General features: G+C 38.0%; 1 protein-coding gene across 18 annotated transcripts in view; it reads right to left on the reverse strand.

Annotated features, from left to right (window-relative positions):
• Window positions 1–23,502, reverse strand: part of Mlip (muscular LMNA interacting protein) — a 254,788-nt gene that overhangs the window by 128,669 nt on the left and 102,617 nt on the right. For 6 of the 18 annotated variants that reach the window (XM_028773567.1, XM_028773571.1, XM_028773569.1 and 3 more), the window contains exon 2: window positions 7,750–8,142. In XM_028773567.1, coding sequence (XP_028629400.1) covers window positions 7,750–8,142 — 393 coding nt within the window. Of the gene's footprint in view, window positions 1–7,749; window positions 8,143–11,466; window positions 11,623–18,863; window positions 18,964–23,502 lie in introns of those variants that run through there. The other 12 variants (XM_028773566.1, XM_028773555.1, XM_028773554.1 and 9 more) reach the window with 3 other exon arrangements.

Raw genomic sequence — 23,502 nt, forward strand, 5'->3', positions numbered from 1 at the left:
TGTGTGTGTGTGTGTGTGTGTGTGTGTGTGTGTGTGTGTGTGTGTATCCATACACATGCTGTATGCTAATGTACATGTGTGTGTATTTTCACTATGAAATATTTTCTTTACTCTTCCCCATGACTGATTTCTCCTCACAAGAAGAATGGGGACATTTCAAGTGTCCAGGATATTTCTGCAAACTATACCCTGTTTAGAAAACCTGTTAGAATTTGCTAGAGATATTTTGTAAGTTAATATTGACTGCTACCATAATCCAACTTTCTAATAATACTGTTTTTAAGAACTTCAATATATGCAATGAACTATCAATTTATTTTGATTATTTAGCAAATTACCAGAGAGTATTAAGAACATAGTTTCATAATTTTAGGTGTTAATAAAAGAAAAAGGCCTCCTTGAACTTCCTCAAGGTGAGGGCTGCTATTTCCCTAATACCTACTCTACTATTATATCCTTTCAAATAATGATTCAGAATTTTGTCACACATTTTAAGAGCTATTTATTTGAAAAATTTTAAAATTAGTGTCTAATAATATATACTAGTTTATGTTGATCTACATATAACTTTATCTATATTTTCTAGTTGGCATATTATTATATTTAGAATGAATTCATTAGTAATTTCCAAATGCACCATAATAGTATTGTAATTTGTACCAATACTAACTTACACAGCGCCAATTAAGTGTAGCGTCATAATTCACAGACTTTCCATATACAAGAGATTCAGTTTTAATTTAAAAAATATACATACCTGAGTTCATATTATTTTTTTATTCTTTTTCTTTAAAAAGCCAAAGACATAAATTAATAATTTCATGGAGAAAGGAGGGGTACTCATAAAATATCCAGGCAGTAGCCTAGAATGAGTCTTTCATTTTACCTCTGCCTGCACCACTAATGGAAAATTTAACTGAAATATACAAAGTATTCCCTCCCACCTTTCCCCATTAATAACTACTCTGTATTCTCAACCATTTTCTTCTTTCTCCCACACTGTTTGAACATTTTTTGTAGTAGTAGTAGTAGTGACTGGAATTATCCCCAGCAAGCTCATTTCCTTGAGGCCCTGACCACAGGCTTCCTCCAAACTCATTCTTAAAACACTCTTCTCAAAAGACAGTCCTCAGCACTGGATTGCAGTGTCAGAGCTATTTCTGAGAGGACATGTTTGCAGCGTGCTTATCACATAAGGTAGATGAACTCAACCACTGTATCCTTTGTCATTGAGGCCCTAAGTTCTTTAAACAGCCATGCTTTTAGAGAGCTACCTAGCAAGTCATTTTAGTAAGTTTAAAGTTAGCTGTGGCTTAACTCATTCACTTTTTCTAATGTGTTAAAGAGATTTGAGAATATCTAAGCCAACATTGAAGTAGCTGCTCTGTTTTCTGAGATATAGACATGACCAGATGCTAGTCCTCCACAACTACACCCTCCCCCAACAGCCTTTGTAGAAAACGCCCCATTGTCCTAACACTCTGATCATTATATCATAGAAATATGGCCTTCTACCTATTGATTGGTCCTTTTCTCTCTAAAGCATGAGACAAAGCTGAAATAATAATGCTATCAGGATGATTCTCAGCCTTTTCTATTTGAAACAATAAAATAATATTGTCTGGTATACCTAACTCTAACTTAATTCATATAACTCAACACTAAACTGAACTTTTGTAATCTAATCAGCCTTTGCCCAAGACCTTATCCGTGCTACTATGAACCAACAGTCTTCCCTGCATTACGTAGCCCTTCCCTTGCTATTCCATCTCATCTTCCTGGTTTCCTGCTTATTTTAAGTTTTGACAATACTGTCCTCACTTGCAACATTTCTGTAAATATTGCTAACATTCTAGCAAGCTTTGTCTTTAATCAATGCTCTGGAAAAATCTTCATTCTTAATTCACTAACTGGCTTACATTTCCTGGCCATTATCTACCCAAAGGTGCCCTGAAAGAAAAACTGTCACCACTGTCAAATAATAGCACTGCATTTGATTTACAACCATGCCCTGTACAATAGAACCAGGTGAAAACGTAAACACTCTGCACCAGTTCAGAGTGAGCCCCTTTCTCAAGCACCATTTGGGGACAACAGGGCACCATGGATCATTTTCGTCTCAGCTGGACTTTATATGCTTTGGCTTTGTTTGTTTGTACATTTGTTTTAGAACTTGGTTTCTCTCTGTTTCCTCACTGTAATTGTTCCAATGTTAAAATTCTCCTCCAACCCTAACCCACCACTTTTTAAAAGTTGAATCCTCCATGCGTAAGTCACAGGAGCACTTCCCTTCTCTAGAAGTATTTCGCTTCATCAGCTGTACCCCATGTTTTATATATTCATCCTTCTTATAGGTTAACTCATCCTAACTGAAATAAAAAAAAGAGATGATCTCTTCAAATTTTAACAAGTATCACTTTGGTGGGTAGTTAAAGATGCTAACAATATTCCATTTTTTACTGAGTCCCTTGTCTCAAACCTAAGCTGGGCCAGTAGTAAAACAGCAAATCTTCTACAGAAGTAGTTCTCAACCTTCCTAATGCTGTGATCCTTTAATATACCTCAGGTTGTGGTGACCCCTCAACCATAAAAGTTATTTTCATTGCTACTTCATAACTGTAATTTTGCTACTGTTAGGATTGCGATGTAACTATTTTTTGTAGATAAAGATTTGCCAGAGGGGTCTTAACCCACAAGTTGAGAACTTCTGTTCTACAGAAGCAATCACTTGGAGAGTTACTGTGCTATGGCTTGCTTGTGTTCCTTCATAGAGTCTCCGCTCATTTCAAACTGTGAATCTTCAGCTTATTCTTGCCTAGGCTCCAGGCACTAAAGTCTGATGTAGTCTTTGCCTCCACAGACATAGACTAAATTATGTTTGACACCAGCAAGTCAAGAGACCATCCTCTAAAATGCCTATATTATTTCCTGCTGGAATTTTCAATTCAAACTAAATTTCCCATAAGGAATCCCATTGAACACAAACACTAGTGCAGACTGAGCCATGGAGAGGAAATAACCACTACTCGTGAATAATCGTGGGATTTTGCCAGCATTTGAAAGAGCCTGTGATCTCCTGCTAACTCAGATAAGTTCTTCTACATTGTATCCTCTCTTGCCATGGAAGGAGAGAGAGAGAGAGAGAGAGAGAGAGAGAGAGAGAATGCTAAAGGAGCAGACACAAGCAGGAAGAGAACAGCAAGGTGGTGGAGGAAAAACAATCACTTGAAAACGGTGGTTTAAATGAATAAAGCTGTATTTTTCCTAGCAACTATAAGAACAAACATCTGTAAATGTTTAGCCCCCGCCATGAGAGCCCACCTCCTGGGTTAAGACTTTCATCACATATCACCTACCATGCAAGGTCGGACCACTGTTATGGGTTGTGTTTTGCCCGCAGTTGGTCTTCCAGGTGAAATCATGTACATATTGCTTCCTAGCTTTTTGATGTAACCATGCCATATTGCAAAATCTAACTGGTAGACCCCAAGAGGGTTCTTCCAGAAGTTACCAGAATCCAAACACTCCAGCTTATTTCAAGATCTTTAACATCTAAATCTTCTGGCTATAAGCTGAGGATGATTTTAGGAAGCAAAGTATCAGCAACATCACTAATTATGGCACATCGGTCCAGGGCTATCTTCCATGCCCTATAAGAGTTCCCATTCAGCTTTGAATATTCATCAAGAGTTTTAGTATTATGATGCCTTTTCTTTATATATCTCCCAGGATCGTTAGTTTAATCATCCATGTGATATTTTCTCATCACTCTCACTAGTTCAGGTATTGTGTTAGTTGGTAGAGATTAGAAGGGAGGAAAAACTTTGTCAACAAACTGTTCTAATGGGATTAGACATACAAAAACTACTGAGACACAATGTGCTAGTGTGAATAAGGTTCCTTTATAAAAACTGAAGCTGGGGACTATTAAGATTTATGAAATACAAGTGCCTAGTGGCACTTTTGATTGGGAGACATTCTAAGAAATGCATCACTACCTGATTTCATCATTGTGCAAGCATTATAGAAAGCACAGATAGAACCAAGACCTCCACAGCAGCACTATAAATTTGATTAGGACCACAACTTCATGTGCTTCTATCACTGACCAACGTGCTATTATATTGCACATTATTGGGTCTCACAAACACATGCAGCAATTTCTAACCTGACTAGAATTTTACAGAATAACCTCTTGTGTTTATTTTAGCCAGCTCTTACTGCCCACGTCATCTCCCCAGCTGTCACATACAAGCTGTAACTGAACAAATGTATAAAGCCTCGTGTTCTTTATTCCTCTTTTTATGTGTCCCCAAACATGTTGCTATCCCAGCCTTCTTAAATAAAGTCATGTATCAATAGCTTATCATACCAGTCACAGTTCCATAGGTCCAACCCTGCTTGCTCTTCTCTCTCTCTCTCTCTCTCTCTCTCTCTCTCTCTCTCTCTCTCTCCCTCCCTCCCCCCCTCTCTGGCATGCACACACACACACATCTCATTTAACCATCCTAAAGAAAGTTGATGTTCTCTCAATTTTTAATCATGAGTCTGACCTTTAACAGCTGAACATTCTTTCCAGATCAAAAGTTGATATTCACACTTCATTTCATAAATGAAGAAAGGAATCATGACTTCAGGTGAGTTCTCAGAAGATCAGGAAGTAAGGTTCCTGCCTCATGTCTGTCTTCCTATATCTGTGCCTCCCATATCCGACTTCCCTGCCCTCGCTTCCCGTCCATGTTCAGCAATACTTCTATCCCTATCATCCTACTCCCACTCTTCCCACTAAGATCATTAAATAATAGCCTAGTTGTTAGGCTTAATGGGCTTGAAGTGGCCACTTTATTAATCTTGTTTTGTATTTTAATTACAAACTTCCTTATTGTAAGTCTCTTATCAATAGACAAGAAACAATTTCTAGACTTTCCCATGAACATTTAAGTGTCTTTTCCTAAATTTTATTTATGAAGACCTTTCACTCAATTATTTATCTTATTTTCTATAGCATCTTTATTTACAAGGTTTTTTTTTTCATAAAGTGCTTTCACTTAAACATTCTACTTCAAAGGACATACTTGGGATATACAAAATCATGAAGCTTATGTTAGTATTTTCATTATATACTAAGTTAATAGGAAACAAAAATTTTAATAAAAATGAGATCAACAAGAATACTTAAGAATTTTACAAACTGTTAAGGGAGATAAGCCATGTACCAAACAGTAGCAATGGATGATGGACTGTGGTCATTACACAAGTATATGAACTATCAGAACTGTACAGGGGGAGAGTTGGTATCACTTTAGTGAAACTTACATAAAAACAAAGCAAAAAACTACTTAATAATCTTGTTAATTACAGTAATCTTGTTAACTACTGCACCAAAGAAATTAACAAAAATAGGCCTTTATTTCAATTACTTTCAACTAATAAAGAAAAAGAAACCTCAGTTGTTACAGGTGGAAAGGACTTAAGGTAGACATCTTTCCTAACTCTCAAAGAAAGTCACAAAAACAGGAGCTCTGACTCATCACCACAAAGTGGTGCAGTAAAGAGTGGATGTGGGTTCTGGGAAGACAGCATTCAAGACATCAATCAAGAAATCAGCAAGAGATGAGTGGGCTGCTCGTACTGAGAGGTCATTCACAAGAACTGAAGAAAAACAGTGCAGATGTGGCTAGACTACAGGAGTGGCAGAGGCCAGGTGAAGAGTTGAAGCCATAAGAATACAATTTTTCTGACTAGACAGTAATGTTAACTTACAGGTAGTTCCACATAATAGATTCAATTTTCCTTATAAGAAAGACCAGAAATACACTTCATTGACTATATTTCTAACAAAAATAATTGATTAGTATCTGGCAACCCAGGATTAGAATTTGTTGTCGAATTTTTACAAACTCCCACTACTAGCTGTTCTGGTCATTTCTCATTAATTTACACTTGTGAGTAACAGCTACTGTAAATCTTGCCGTGATCTATGTCATCACAGGAAATGAAACAGGAAACCAAATGTCAGTTTCCTGACATGTTCGTATCCAGCAGCTCTCTCTATAGCTTATAACCTTAGTCTTTAGCTCCTGGTGAACTAGATTAGTGTCTGCCTTTTTAGTTTGGAGCTTAGGTAACTTCATGTATCTTTTAGGAAAAACAAATTCCAAAGTATGAACACGTCTTACACTTTGATGCCTCTATATTTGACCACACAAAAGCAAAATAAATGGCTAGTTCAGGGAAATAAATCTATTAACAGAAAAAGAAATAAAATCTCCAAATTTCTTCATATGAATGTTTCCGTTAGCAGTTATTATTGTCATGCTCCATTTCCTTATCTAAGTAGTACGAAGAGTCTTCTCTGACACCAAAAATTTGTCCCTCGAATTTTGCTTGTCTATGACTTTTCTTGAGGCAAGAAAGCAATGTCTGAGGTGGTACAGCCTTTTGAGAACACCCTGAGTTGTGTTACTATAGCATTTTGTTCCAGTACTTAGCTGAGAATACATTTCAAAAAATAAATATTTTAGGGGCTGGAGAGATAGCTCAGTGGTTAACAGCACTGGATGCTCCTGTGGAGAACCTGAGTTCAACTCACAGCATCCACACTGTAGCTCACAAGCATCTCTAACACCAGTTCCATAGGACCAGAAGCTCTCTCTAGCTTCCATGGGCAACTGGCTTAGTACACAGACATGCATTCAAACAAACACCCATACCCACACTTTTTTTAAAGAATGAAAGAGAGGGAGAAGAAAGAAATGTCTTAGACAAAGGTCCATAGTAGTTGTGCCCCAGTGAGCATCTTCCATCACTCAAAGGCAGTGGAGTATACTGGATGCTTGAAAGTAATGAAAATTATAGCATCGTGAACCAGGGAAGACTATGAGAACAGACATGAGCAACAATGAATGTGAAAGACCTACTCTACCATCTTGCAAAATCCTAATATCACAAAACAATGATTCACTAACAGAAATGTCCTCCAAGCTACATTATGATGCATATAGGAGCTAAACAGATTGTCCTAGAACCCATGCCATGCATTGCAGAGGCCCCTGGCATTTCAGTTACACTCAGTGGCCAGTCAACCTCAGCATTTTCTCATGACTTCCTTCAAGCTCTCTCCCTAGCTCTCTTGCCATCACTGAGTGGGATTCTCCTGCCACACTATCAGCTCTCCACTGTAGAGGATGCTTCTACCTCACCAATAAATTTCAGAATGGTCTAGCCTCCCCTGCCTCACTTAAGTCAGTTCTTTGACTGACAGTATTCGAGAACCACAATAGATAGATGTGTTCTCCAAGACAGACATAGGGAAACTACATTCCTTACATGCTCTTATTTCCTGGCCTATTATTTTATTATTCCTTTATTTGTTTAAAAGTACCATGTTTACTCCTCAGATACATAGGATGCTTCTTCTTGGATATTTTATGTTCGAAGGATGCTTCTCCATGCACCCATCCCTCTGCACACCCTCTATAATGTCAACCTCCTCCAAGAATAGCTCACAGGGAAGGACAATCTTTCCCCAAACTTACTCCAGTTAATTTTGTTACATTTTCTGAACAGTTGATTCACAATTTACATTTTGGTCTCATCAACTTCCTGATGCTTACTTACACTGTGATTAGTGAGACTTGAGAGTTTTAATATGGTTTTCTTTGAGAGTCATATATTTTTTTAAAAAAGAATATGTTTGCAGATACCCAGAACAAAAGATAATGCAAACGACACTCAGATGAAACTTACCTGCCCATGCTTTTGCTGAGGGGCTATCCCATGAGGAATTTCAGGATGTGATGAGGCCATCAGATCAGCCCCTCGTACTTTGGGACGAACCACATCAGAAGCCAAACTAGAAGAAATAGCCAGAGACTTGGGCCGAGTAGCTATGTTGCCTGTTCGCCCTGGGGGGGCTTGTTCACCTTGTCTGCATGTAGCTTCGTCTTCCCCATCAGAATCCACAATAAAAACATATTCTGCTTTGAAGAGATCACCTTTCTGCATTCCTTGAGGCTCCTTCGTAATGAATTCCTTTCGTTGTGAATTCCTCCCACTGACCTCTGAGGAACAATCCAGTATCCTCTGGTCCCTCTCCTGTTTGCTTTCACAGCTTAAGGTCATATGATCACTGTACTCAAACTGCAACAGATATAGAAAGGTAACAACTGTTGATACAGGAGTAACAAATGCATCTTTCTGTTAAAATATGCTAAAAAGTTTAACCTGCTCATTGGAAGGGTTTTAATACATTAAACCCCAGGCTTACCTGAGAGAAATATACTGAAACATACTGTTCCTGTTATTAGCTCACCTGTTTATATTTCTCTAAGTACAAAATCGTTAGAGTTCAGAATTCACATTAACAAGTAACACTGCTTCCCAGTAAATCATGAGGAAGGGAGTGAGGAATGGAACCGGGATGGATGGGGCAAGAAATGGGATCAGAGAAGATATTTACAAAACAGTGGCCATGGGGATTGGAAAAAGCTTTACTTAATTGTCAAACAACCAGCATATCCTTTACTAATAATGTTGGGGCGGGTGGGGGGGGGAATCCTATTGAAAGATACAAAAATAAAATAAATTTCTAAACTTTTGAAAGGAAAGGTAACATTGGTACAAAGTGCATCAATTGCCAGAATAAAGGATCTAACCTAATGGGAAGGAGTTCATGAATTGGACCTGGTTTTTGTTTGGTTGGTTGGTTTGGTTTGGTTTGTTTGTTTGTTTGTTTGTTTTCCTAAGATACACGGGCTGGAGAGATGTGTGAGTAGATAAAACAACAGCTTTAGGAGCAGGAAGACTTAATCTCAGATCCACGGCACCCACAAAAAAAGAGAGTCAAACGGCTTATACATGCCTATAACGCTACCACTGTGGATGAGGGGCTCTCTAAGCAGTCAGTCAACCACTCCAGCCAAAATAGTGAGTCCCAGGTTCAGTATGTTCGAAACTCTGTCTCAAAAGATGTAGAAAAGCAACTGGAGAAAACACCCAGGGTCTACTACTGGCCTCCACTCATGTCAACATGGACAAGACAACGTGCCCATGTATAAAAAGATAGCAAATTTAACATAAAGTGGTTTTCCAATAACATTATTTCATTTTGGACTGGAAATTTTCAATTTTTCCACATAATTTTCTATGAATGTTTAGAATGCATACAAGATCAGGATTAATATAGTTTATATCAAGCTATCAAATATCTTTTTCTAAAATAACAACCACAGGCAGATGTTGCTTAAAAATCTCAATGCCAATTTCTTTGTTTTAATCACTGTTCAGTGATTGTTCTTTCTTTAAGGCAACTTTTTTACAATGCTCAAATTAGTTTAAAAAAAAAAACTAAGTCACTAAACACTAACAAGTTCAACTATGGTGTTCTGTTTAACATGTGCTAGCATGTATGCATTATATGTATAAAGAAAGAAGTCAAAAGTTGATTAAATACAACTGAATTGAAGAGGCAATATTTATTGCCACCCCACACTGTGCTCCCAATACTGATGAAATCTCAATGACACAGGTGAACTTGTCTGGCGTGACTTTCCATGTCTTTCTCTGTTCTTTTCTTCTGACATGCTTCATAGCATTTATCACTACCTTGAGTTTCATCACATACTTTCTGTCTTTGCTTTTAGGTCTTCTCGATAATTAGTAAGTCTTGTAATTTGTTACTATTCACTTGGAATATATGTCATGAAGTTGTTGAATATATAAAGAATGACCTCTTTTAATACCAAATTGTTTTAAAACTAGAAAGAAAAATCTTAAGCTTTTAGATATTTGGTGATGTGTGTGTGCATGTGTGTGTGTGTGATTGACAAAGTTATAATCATAATAAGAACGTGATTCAATAGAAATCTTAAACCTTTGAATATTAGGTATATAATGTTATATATATATATATATACATATATATATATATATATATAGATAGATAGATAGATAGATAGATAGATAGATAGATAGATATATGCAATCCACAGATGAATATCATCATCCTGGGATGCTTAAGAGCCTGCAGCCAAGGCTGAATCATGTAGCTACAGTGTTTCACCCTGTTCACAACACTAATAACAAAGAACCTATTACTACATTGCATGGAATGAGATACTACTGAGGAGAAACTTCCCAGAAGAACCTTATGTATTCAAGACTGCCCTGAAATGACTTGACTCTCTTTGTCTTTGAAATACATGATAATTCTGGCACCATGAAAATTTTGCTACATTTAGGTAATAATTTTCCATATATCCAAGGTAAACTGTATTAGCCCAGCCCCTCCAATTCACTCAATAATAACACAGCACCAAGTTCCCTATCTCATACTCTTTATAATAAAAAATAAAAAAATAGTATTAGAATACATTTTAAAGAGACAACTTTTGCTCCAAAATGAACCTTTTTCAATATTGATCAATGCATATTAAATGTACAAAGCATTGTTTTACTGTGACATTTTCATACATGCATATCTTGTTTTTGACAGTATCCACTTCAATGGAACAATGTCTTACCCCCTTCCCTAATCCCCTAACCCCTCACAGCCTTAATGCTCCCCTTTTACTTTCTTCCCTTTTTCCACGACCCTTTACTTCACCTCCTTTCATTTCTAGTACTGGCCTATTACACATATAGGTAGATATACAGCTTTATAGTGTACTTTATTACCTAATATCCAAAGAGTAAGATTTCAACTGAATCATGTATTTAATATAATTATAACTTTGTCAAGGACATATGCTAGAATATTATTATCTTTTTCTTTGTCAGATATCAGACTCCTTTTATTTTTCACCAATCATTTTTCTGTGTAAATTTTTTCTTTTTAATACTTTACAATACTTTGGAACAGTTGTATAGATAAGTGTTTTCCATCAAACATACAAAGAAATAAAAGTCCTAGCAGCAAAATGCAGCATACCAGTGTTCCCAGAACTGTCCCAATATGTATTATTTATTCACCACATATAAAAGCACCATCACATCCTGCTGGGTTCTCTTGGATTTCCTTTCAGGGTGAGTTGAAGTATTTAATGTTCTTGGGTTTTTGTTTTGTTTTCAGATACTTTGGGGGAAGATCCCAGGAGGCAAAAATTTTCCTGTTGATATAGTAGATAATAAAACAGCAACTCAGAAGAGTTGAGAATGGTGAAATGCACTTTGAGAAACAGATATCATTGAAGCTAAATATATATATATATATATATATATATGTTACGTACATATGCATACAGATGGCAACCCTGGAGATGGAGTACACGGAGCTCAGGATAAGCTCATTCTCCACTGCAGAGCTAAACCCTCAGTCCTCAAAATCCTATTTTTAACCATTCTTAGATTTCACAATCATCTTATTTTACACAGAGGAAATACACATTGATACAAATTCCCAAGTCATTATTATGGACAATTTTAGAATGTCATTCGAAATTTTAAAAGAAAAAAAAATAATCCTACCCTATTTACAGTTTCTGGACTCTTATCAGTTGGTTCCTCGGGAATTTTAACAAGGAATTTAGAAGTGTCAGCCAACTGAATGTGGGTTGGTAGTCTTCTGAGAGTGGGGACAAATGTGAAGATCAGAGGTTTGGCTTCAGAATCTCCAGGAGAGACCTATGAGATATGTAATAAATTAGACTGTCAGCCTTGTCAAAGGTTTATCTTGACTTTATTCTCCATGTTCCATATTTATCTCATTCACTTTGATAAATTGCCTGCTGCCATGTGATGACCTGTACTGATGCAAATAAAATTCACATAAGAATATCCATAGCACATGAGAACCCCCTTCAAAACTACCATAGCAGGCCAGGCAGTGGTGGTGCACACCTTGAGTCCCAGCACACAGAGGCAGAGGTAGGCAGATTACTGTGAGTTCAAGGTCAGCCTGGTCTACATAGGGAGCTCCAGTATAGCCAAGGCTATACAGAGATACTCTGTCTCAAGAAAAACAACCAACAAACAAGCAAAATGACCACAGCAAGAAAAGCAGTCTGTCCTAGAGCGATCTTGCTCTGTGTGTGTTGGGGGCAGAGGGTGAGCAGCACAAAGTAGCAGCCTGGAAAGCATTCAGCTGAAGCTCACTGTGTCTCTACTGTGTGAAGCGAGATCATTCTAACCACAGAACTTGGTCTGCTTCAAATGTGGCATCCATTCATTTAACCCTAAAGTAACAGGCTCAGAATATTGACTTAGGAACAACAGAGGTGAAAGAAAATTCCAATATGTATCATATTCATATTAAGGTATGGATCTTAAAGTGGAAGATGCCTTTCAGAATAGCAGCACCTACTCTAAAGGATGCGTGGAATGGAAACTTCTAGTATCTTTAGAAAGTCAGTTATGTCAAATGATGGTTTGGTGGAGAACACAGGTGAAAGGATGTCTTACAAAAGCAAACACATGAAATAATGTTTTCCTGAAGCAGACACGGGTCAATGGATGTTTTGATATAGCAATCACATGAAATGACCTGGGATGAAGGAGTACAAATATGACCCCAAGGACAGTGGGAGACAAGTATTGAGCATTGGTTTGATTTGCTCTGCTTCGCTATTCTTCTCTAACAACGAGCATGTATTTGTTCCCCTTACATAACTGAACTCAACTTGTGATAACTCTGATAGTGAGAAAAACTCACCCAAGAATTGCTCATGAGGTTCCTGTGGTAGCTTTCCATTTCCAAGGCCTTACCTCAGGTCTGGTGGTGTTTATCCCTGGTGTCTGCCTGTCTAGAGGACTGGTCTGCAGCTGCTGAGTCATATTTAGTGTTTGCTACAGGACTGAACTGTTGCCAAAGAAGATGAAGCTCATCCCCAAAGAACTATTGCTGAACAGGTCCACTTCCCCCATATCCTAATAACTTTTCTCTTCCACTACCTCTGTTGGGTAGTTGGATAAAGGAGAGGTTGAACCCTTATTAAAAGTAGGTTGCAACAAATTTATGTCTACAGATGTGCCTTCTAATTTATTAATACTTAATTCATTTATAAGTAGTTTCATTAAGTACTTGCTTTTGTGGCCCCAGTAGGAAGGCTATAATAGTGAAGAGGAAAGAGTCGGCACACTACTCACAAATAGAAGAGGATAGATAGATAGATAGATAGATAGATAGATAGATAGATAGATAGACAGACAGACAGATAGACAGATAGATAGATAGACAGACAGATAGAGAGCTAAAGAACTTGTGTTTCCAGAGCCCTGCGTACTATACCTTTCCCCACCCACCCCTCATCCCAGCACATCTGTCCTCCTCCATGCTCATCAGCCCTGCTGTGATGCCTCTGCTACAGCTGGCACTCACTTGGACACATTGCCTCATCCTTTGCTTATTCAACAAATTCTAACCAACTTCAGGGACTGGCAATTTAACAATGGAAAAAACCTCTACTGTCATGAATGTGTTAGCCAGTGGAAGGAGAGAGGTAGTAATAAATAAATATGCAAAATATATAGTATTTCCGTAAGTACTATGAAGAGTTTCTATCAGGCTTCGTAGAAAAAAAGTCCATGGACAAGAAAAATATAGACCTTTTAACTAAGTACAAAACCTTTTAACTAAATGACTACATGAAATGAGAGTTCATTCACTGAAATAAGAAACCCAATATTTTGAAGTGGTTTGAGGATAGAGTTCAAAACCAGAGGGGATGAGAGATGTCTCCATATCTAAGAGCATACTGCTCTTGCAGAGATCTGAGTTAGGATCCCAGCTCACAACTGCCTGGTACTCCAGAGGAACCAACATCCCCATCTAGACTCCAAGGTACCTCTGTTCACACATAACAGAGCACACAGGCACATAGACATATACACATAATTTTATTTTTTAAAAAAATGCAGGACTAGATGGAAAAATTGAAAGATGCTTGAGAATATCTATAAAGAGCCAGTCAATTGTAAACTGGAGAGACGAGCAATCTGGCTGCCCCAGAGAAAAATCAGTCTTCTGTGAGACCATTGTGTGACATGGATGTCATCGTTTTCAGAAAAAAAAAAAAGAAGAAGAAGAAGAAGGTTCTATCTGAATTCATGTCATGCATCAATTTTGACACTTTTTTAAAAGTATGTATGGGTTAAAAAGAAAACTGCCTGAGCATCTGAATCTTCCACAGTGACTGCATGTGCTCTGTTTTGATCATCTTCTGCACCATGTTTTGCTCTAGAAAAGGAAGAAGTGTTTCCACAAAAATAATAATAGAGAAGACTGAATAGTTATGGAGTCTGGGCTTTGACTTTGAGAAGATGATCTAAGAGGAAGTCACTAAACATGTGAAGGGCAAGTGGATATGAGGTGAAGGAGGAAGCTATGCCGTGTGCAGCAACAGCAGAGAGGACAGGACCAAAGGACAGCGTGGTAGCACAAGCATGTAAAAGTCAGAAAGTAAGGTCCAGAGAGTCTCTGGATCTGGCAACATGGACACTAGGTTATTGATTAGCGAAATTCCTCGTGAGCATGAATCAACTGAAGAAAACTGGATATCCCTGTGTTAGACTTCACCCATGTTCTTGAGAGATCTAAACTACTTCGTACTATGTATCATGAGACATAATGTTCTGGTAACTGATGGACCCATGTGGATACAATGTTTATTCTTTGGGGCATTTAAAGTATATGGACACATCCTTCTGATTCAGCTTTTACTTTTTAATAGGTTCTTCTTTGTCATTAGCCCTTCGCTCTTCCATGATTCTTACTGCACCAATCTGGGGCTAATTGGAGTCAGAGCCCAGAGTTCCATCCAGAACTTCAGGTAGAGATACCCAAAACTCATTCTTCCCCACCTTACTCTTTTGCTTTCAGCCAACCTGACAATCACAGTGTCCTGAGACTCTGAAACTCAGAGGGGCTTCAGAACTGAAAAGAAAGAATCATTCAGCTGATCCACAAGAAGGTTAGGAAACCAGCAAACAATGATTGAAATACTCACACAACAAAGATGTGACCAGATATCAATACCAAAAAATACCATAGAATTTTTAACTCCGTGCAAAAACATAAATATAAACAATCAAGACAATATGCCTCTTCCAGAATCCCACACATCTATTTTACTCTACCCTGAGAAGGGGAATTTAACTAAGAATAAGGCAAGAACTTCAAAAGAGCAATTGTGAATGTGTTAAAGGACTCTAAAGAGGATATGAAGGCTTGGAAATATAAACAAACAGTTGAATGAAATAATAAAAGTGATTAAGATATCAAAATAGAATTTAACAAAGAAATAGAATTACTAAAGAAAGGCAAAACAAATAAAACTTGAAAGGGAAAACTCAAGAAATCAAACAATAAGTTCAGAGAAAAGTCTTAACAAATTAGATGAGATATAAGAAAGAATTTCATGTAAAAAATTTCTTTATGAAAAGATCAAACCTACAAACAATACGGATAGATAAAGAAGAAACTGAGGTCAAAGGAACAGAAAATGTTTTTAAATATCATAGAAGAAAAACTCCTAAATCTAAACAGATATCTATCAAGGAGCAAGAGGCATACAAAACATCAGATAGACATGACCAGAAAAAGAAAATCCCTGTGATACATAATAATCAAAATATTAATTGTAAAGAACAAAAGAATATTAAAAGCTGCAGGAAAAAAATGCCATTATATATAAAGGCAGACCTTTTAGAATAACCTCTGTCATATCGATGGAGACTCCAAAAGCCAAAATGACCTGGAAGATGCACTACAAGCTCTGAAAAACCACAGATGCCAGCCAAACTACTACATCGAGCAAAACTACTGGTCACAATAGAAGGAGAGATAAAAAATATTTCATGATAAAAAGAAAGTTAAGAAATTTCTTTTTGGCAATTTAGCTCTACAGAAGACACTAGAAGGAAACTTCAGTCTTAAGAGAATGTTAATGATACTCAAGGAATAAATAATTCAGAACAGTTAACCAAATGAGTTAAAAACAAAAGACATCCACAACAAAATAATAGGAATTAATAAACACTGCTCAGAAATAACTCTCAGTATCAACAGTCTCGATTCCTCAATAAAACATCATGAAATGTCAGATTATATTAGAAAGCAAAATCCATCTTTTTACTTCCTCCAAGAAACACATCTCATCTTTAAGCATAGGCATCACCTTGGGTAAAAGGATGGAAAAAGTTACTCAGATGTAGTTATTTTAATATTTGACAAAATAGATGTCAAGTAAAACTCATCAGAAGAGCTAGGACAATGCATACACATTAAAGGAAAAAAATCAAACAGGAGACTAAGATAAATTGCAAACAATTATGTACCAAATGCAAGGGCACCAAATTTCAAAAAGAAATACTACTGCAACTAAAATCGCATTGACCCTAACACACTGAGAGTGGATAGCTTCAAGACCTGATTCTCACCAGTAAATAGGTTTTTCTTATTTCTTCCTTTCTGGCCTTCCTTTTTCCTTCTTTCTTTTCTCTCCTTTTCTTTTTCTGAGAGAAAATTTATGAAGTTGTGTGGGTAGGGATGGGAAATGTCTTGAAAGAGTTGGAAAGGGTAATAATATGAACAAAATATAAAATGAAAATTAAAAATTATTTGTCATTATCTCTTTACAATAGCTGTGTCAGAGTTCACAAGTAATAGCTCATCATCTGAAAGTAGTACTTCACGTTTTTCCTTAGTAGGAAGAAAGGTTAGACTCCTAGGCTGATCAACAACACATAATGCTATTGACTTCCTAGGGTTTCCTAGGGAGGTTTTCTTACATAGTTAATCCTGTCAGTGTCCTGCTATGATGGAGAATGGTATGGAGAGCTGTACCACTGAGTACACAGTAGTTAAGATTTATTATCAGTTTGATGGGATTTTGAAATCTCTTAGGAGACAAACTACAGATATGACAATGGGAGTGCCTCCAGAAAGGCTTAACTGATGAGGGAAGAGGACCCACCTGAATGTGGGCAGCAGTGTCCAGTGGACTGAGGTTCCAAGCAAAACACAAGAGAAGCCAGACTGATGATAAAATTCATCTTCTTTCTGCTTCCTGACTGACAGTACAGTTTAGCAGGCTGCCTCATACTCCAGCTGCTTTGCCCCCCTAAGCATGTTCAACTCCATGCTCAAACCACAAGCCAGAAAAAACCCTTCCTCTCTTAAATTGCTTTTGATGGGTATCTGGCTACAACAAAAAATAAGTGTCTATAGTAATTAAAATATTTATCCAATCCTCTCCTTTGGACAAAATAGTCTTTTGATAGTTATCAAGAAAGAAGAGATGATGTGTTGACCTCACCTCCAGATGCTTATTCTTGCCCTCATTTTCCCATGAAATGACTTAGTCTCCCTGAATTCTATCCAATGGAAATTAAATAGTTTTATATGAAAGACTTCAGTATAGCCTACAGGTACAAAACCCATCAACCCTTAGTAAACTGCAAGTAGCCATACCTTCTTAAACAAATATAATGATCAAAACTTACTTCCCCAAATGCCTTGCACAATTGTCCAGTTTAACTTGTCTTAAATCTCTAAAGTACAAAGTTCTACAAGGGATACCCTACACCTATAGTCTTTTTAAAAGTTGGTAGCTATAATTTTAGTGCACAAAAAAGAACAAGCATAAAAGACAGCCAGTACATGAATGAACAAGATGTGATCTTCTCACGGTATGATGGAGAGATTTCTAAACATGAGCACATGACGAGAAAGAAAGCCACTGAACAGAAGCAAGATGGTTGCTTTGAATTTATGGTTATACTCTCCCCACAGGAACCTCAATGCCCTCCCTAAGTGAAATCTCTTTGTCAATGTAAAAAAGCAATTGTACTTCCTTATTTTAGTTGAACAAATACATGATATATAGTATATATTTACTTATTATATATATGTGACATATGATATGTATTATATACAATCTTAGAAGATTAAAGGCTTACCTCCCTGAGTTACTACTGAGTAGAAATAAATTCAGGGATTAGGAAAAGGGCAACCCTTTGATATTAACTTCCAAGAAATTACTACAAAATTAGCAGCTAGCTCTTTCACTGTGTCTATCTGGCACCTGTATTGTGTCTTACCAGAAATCTAAGGTTCACTTGAAAGAACCTTTTGATGGAATGGGATTTGAAGCTACACTAGCCACACTATGAAATATTCTGAAGAACTATGTTAGCCAGTAGACTGATGAATCCCTTGTTCAAAAGAAAAAAGCCATTTACCATTTACTGCACACTATGTGGCAGATCTAACAGAGCCCCAAAATGAATCACTATGGTGACAAAAAGAAATCATTTTCCAACAAAGCAGAAGCGGATGCAAGCTAATGGCATTCGGTTCTTAATTGGCAATTAACACTTTCAGCTGCCAGTGCCATTTAAACATCTGATCTCTGGGAAACTATTTTAATAACAGAAATAAGAACTAAATGGATTAAAATAGTATCCTAAATTTGGCTTGAGATACCCCAAATTTGTAAGACCGACCCCTTCTCACTGCACAGGCTATAACGTGAGAATTGTTTTCACCAATGCCTTACAGGCTGTATGCTCCTTTGCTCAGCTTCAGGCTGTGTGTTTTTGTTTCTCCTATTCCCCTAAAAGTGCCCCCCACACCACCATGCTGACACCCACAGCACAGAAGACCACTAGCCACTTACTAAGAAAAGGTATCACAAGCATTCTAACATTAACTCTATGCCAAACACAATCCTTGGCATTTTCTTTGCAGGAGCATTTTGTCTTTATCTATCGGTTGCCTGCTTCTCTAACTATAGATAACATCTCATTTCCACAACACAGACAAATTTATCAGCACCCGGGTAGCTCGCCCTCACACCCTCCGGCATACTCCAGAACATGGTGCCTTTAAAAGTTACTGAAAGCATTAAGCAAAGACTTCTTTTTACCTTGGGTGTGGCCTCAATGCTCCCCGCTAAGATGCAGGAGGTCATTTGGAAGTAATTGTTCCTGCAGTCACTCAGAAGTCCCTGTTCTGAAAGCAAACCAATGACTGAGGTAGGAAGAGAGCCTGTTACTAAATCAACACAGGCACACGAACGCAAGCGCCTACACACACACACACACACACACACACATGCACGCACACGAACACGCATACACACACACACACACGCACAAGCATACATTTACATGCACACGCATGTACCCACATGCATATGCACACACACACAGACACAGACACACACATACAGATTGGGGGGAGGAGGAATCTAAAAGAAGACAGAGCAGATGCTTCTCCTAGTTGAATATTTTTCAGCTCCAAAGGATTTGTTTTGACAATTTTTACTTTTGGAACTTTACGAGAGGTCACACTGACTGCTAAAATGGGATCAGTAGAAGTGAAAAATTGCTACCTCTATGTGTTTGCCCTCTTTTCCTTTCAGACTTGCAGTCCAATTATGTATTCTGTGAAAGGAAGAGAGAAGCCAGATTGGACAGCAATGAGAAGCTGATTGAAGGGCCCTGGCATCTGCCAGTTTCAGTGATTAGTTGACCACGCTCACAGAGAACATTTAGAGGCACAAACACATGCAAACACAGCGTCTAAATAAAGAACTGGAAAACACAGTGATCATTTTGGAAAGCCAATCATTTCAATGACAAGTCCTTGGCGTGTGAACGACAGTCAATGATATAGGAGCATCCGAGTGACTCAAGTTCTGCTGTTAAACAAAAGTAGCTCTAAAAAACAGCTTGTTACCAATAGCTGTCAAAACAAAATTCCCTTCCACAGTTTCTGGAAGATAGTGACTGTCCTGCCTGTCTATAAGCAAGTCACAAATATTTCTCTTGAGATTGATTGTAGTCATCAGTTTATTTCTGTTTTCTAAGTATTGATTTGTTTTCTGCAAACCTATACTATCTATATTTCTCCATAAGCACTGGGAGATGAAGTGTGGAGGGAGCTGGCTACATACTGAATGCTATGTAAAAATGAAGGTTTTATTTCATGTATAGTTACAGCATTTAATATTTTCAACATTGTCAAGAGCCTGAACTTAGAACACTCATGAGCACAATAATCACTCAAAGTGATTCTATTAAGAAGCAGGGAAACTATTGCAAATAACACTAGTACATTTGACCTGGAGAAGGTCAAATTTCTAAATGTATGTGCTGTTACATCACTAAAACACATATCTACCTTCTGACAACTACACTTACAGATATGTGTACCTGATGCCAAAAACTTTTCATTCTTACTGAGAATATATATAAATCTGCCATATAGATAGCAGAGATAGAGACAGAAGAGAGTTCTAAAAGAAATGCACATCCTAGAGTTCTTGAATGTCACTGCACACTCAGCCATTGGCAGCACATTTAGAACTGTAGTTTCTGCTTGAGAGGTCCAGCAGTGGATTTCCCACACCTGCATTTTCAATGAGCTTCCTGGTTGTATCCTGTTGCTGGTGTGATGCTCTCCTGTTTCACTTCTCTGTTGCTCTGATAAGATAAGCATCATGACCAAAAGCAATTTGATGATGAAAAAGGTTATTTGGCTTACACATCCCGATCCCAGTCCACCACTGAGGGAACTCAGGGCAGGCACCATGGAGGAACACTGCTTACTGACTTGCCTCCAGCTTCACATCCAACTAACTTCCTTATACCTCAGAGGACTTGCCCAGAAGTGTCACCCCTCATAGTGGGCTAAGCCCTCTCATATCAATACACTATCAAGAAAATACCATAAAGACCTATCTACAGAACAGCATAATGGAAACATTTCTCCAATTGAAATTTGTGTCTTCCCTGGTGAGTCTAGTATGTGTCAAGTTGACATAAACCAAAAAAGACAGTTGTATTCTCCTGACTGCTCAGAAAGCCACAAGAGCACAGACACTTGCTATGAAATAATTGCAAGAATTTGGCTACAGGCAGAATGGGGAAGTGGTGTCCTGTTGGATCTAGAAGAACTTAACTAGCAGAAAAAGATTTAGAGGAGCCATTGTTAGAGCAGTAAGAGAAATAAGTGGCAGGAATAGACAGGAAGCATGGGGCACAAGTCGGAAGATCAGCTGGAGGAGCTCTGAGCTGTTCGGAATGTCTACCCTGTGAATGTGAATAAGTGAAGCATTGCTCTGCAGAATCTTACGGTTAGAGTCAGCTTGGGTAGCTCATGCTTATGTGCCAGGCACTATCCCTGGTATATTACTTCTCATGGCACTGTGGGTTTTTAACCCTATAAATAACACAAGAGAGAATAAAAACTCAAAACTAGAAAAGTAGGTCAAATCTAGATTATGAAAGACTTGGAATCTGTGTGCTTCTATGCAATGAGCAAAACTTGCAAGCGTGACTATCATCAAGTCCTCGACATGCTCACATCTGAAGTCTGCCTAGTCTATGGATCCCGGGCCAGTGCTATACAGTATTTTGCCAATGGCTCCATTTATTCTAAAAGAATATGACAACTCTAGTGCTCTTGTCTTGTATGTCACTCTGCCTTCTCCCATAGGTTTCTTGTCTTTTGCCCATTCTCTTCCCAAAACATAAAGCAAGGAGGGCAATTAAACACAAATTTGGAAAAGGAAACATTTTAGCCTCTGTTTTTAGCTGTATCCAAAGCTTTCCTTGAAGCACTTTATAACATGAGAACAGTTAACCTGTCAACTTGTGATTTTTGTCTATCTCTTAGCAATTTTTCTCTCTCATAATTTTCATTTATTGTTTCATTAAAAAATAATCATTGCTGTTACAACTTTTTCAGTGGCAGAAGTCATAATTTTTACTTAAAATAAAAACTTAAAAGCCATGCATTGCAACATTTGTCAGCCATCTGGTTAGTTACATGTATAGCAACAAAGAGTGCATGAGTTTAGAATAATTTCTAAAGAAACCATTTTCACTTGCCCAGAAAATCACGATGGTCCCTGATTTAAAAAGAAAAATCTGTACCCATTTTTCTGTCCTGGGACATCTGGGCTGTTTCTAGCTTCTGGCTATCACAGATAAGGCCGCTATGAACACAGTGGAGCATATGCCCCAGTGGTATGCTGGGACATCTTTTGGGTATATGCCCAAGAGTGATAAACCTAGGTCTTCAGGTAGATCTATTTCCAATTTTCTGAGGAACCTCCAGATTGATTTCCAAAATGGTTGTACCAGTTTGCAGTCCCACCAGCAATGGAGGAGTGTTCTTCTTTTTCAAAATTCTTGCCAATGTGTTCTGTCACCTGAGTTTTTGAGTTTAGCCATTCTGATTGGTGTAAGATGGAATCTGGGGGTCACTTTGATTTGCATATTCCTGATCATTAAAGACTTTGAACATTTCTTTAAGTACTTCTCAGCCATTCAAGATTCCTCTGCTGTGAATTTTCTGTTTAGCTCAATGGAATAATATTCAGCTATTAAGAATTAGGATATCCCATACCCCCTCCTCCTAATTTTTGTGAGGGTGTGCTCCAAACATCCTCCCAGTCCCATCTCCCTGCTCTCGAATTCCCACACAGTAGGGGATCCAACCTTTCAGGGACCATGGCCCTCCATTTTCACTGAAGTCTAACAAGGTCACCCTCAATTCCCTATACAGCTGCATGAGTCCCTCCCTTTGTGCTCTCTGGCTGGTGGTTTAGACTTTGGGAGCTCTGGTTGAAACAGAGTTAGGTGGAATAACTCTGTGATACAACAGATAAATAATTTGGTAGCAAAACCTACTCAGATACATTATCATAAGTTAGCTATGGAGGTCCACGAGACTCAAGATGAGGTTGTTACTTTATACAGGGTGTTTCCAAAACCCCATGAACACCCACACTCCATTGTCAGTCCCTTCCCAACATCCTGCTTTTCTGTGTTTATAACCCCTGTGTGAATGAATTACGATTTGAGAAAAAATAAATTATAAAAAAAAAAAGAATGAGGATATCATGAGTTTTGCAGGCAAATGAATGGAACTATCCTGAGTGAGGTAACTCAGACACAAAAGAACATGCATGATATGTACTCACTAGTAAGTGGATATTAGCCAAAATGTACAGAATACCTAGGATACAACCCACAGAACTCAAGAAGGTTAACAAGCCAAAGTGTCCAAGTGAGGATGCTTCCATTCCACTTGGGAGAGAGAAGAAAGAAACCATGGGAGACAGAGGGAGGAAGGGACCTTAGTGGCCAAGCAGATGGAGAGGGGAAAAGGAGAACATGATCATGTATTGGGAACACAGGAAAGAAGCCCTGAGGGCCAGCAGAATGAAGGAAAATATGCAACCTGGGTGGGTGGCTCTAGAATGTACCAAAAATTTGGGAGGTGAAAGACTCTCAGGACTCAAAGGGAAGGGCCTTAGTTGAAATTTCCAACAATGGGGGAGAGGGAACTTGTAGAATCTACCTCCAGTAGAGAGGCAGGGCATCAAGTCGAGGAACGGGGTTGTCATCCCACAGTCAAAAACTCTGACCCAGAATTGCTCCTGTCTAAAAGAACTGCAAGGACAAAAATGGAGTAGAGACTGAGGGAAAGGAGGTCCAGTGACCATCCTAACTTGGTATCTATCTCAAAGAGAGGCTTCAAGGACTGATACT

Source organism: Grammomys surdaster, unplaced genomic scaffold (assembly GCF_004785775.1).
Source record: "Grammomys surdaster isolate TR1022 unplaced genomic scaffold, NIH_TR_1.0 231, whole genome shotgun sequence".
In the NCBI taxonomy this organism is placed as follows: Eukaryota; Metazoa; Chordata; class Mammalia; order Rodentia; family Muridae; genus Grammomys; species Grammomys surdaster.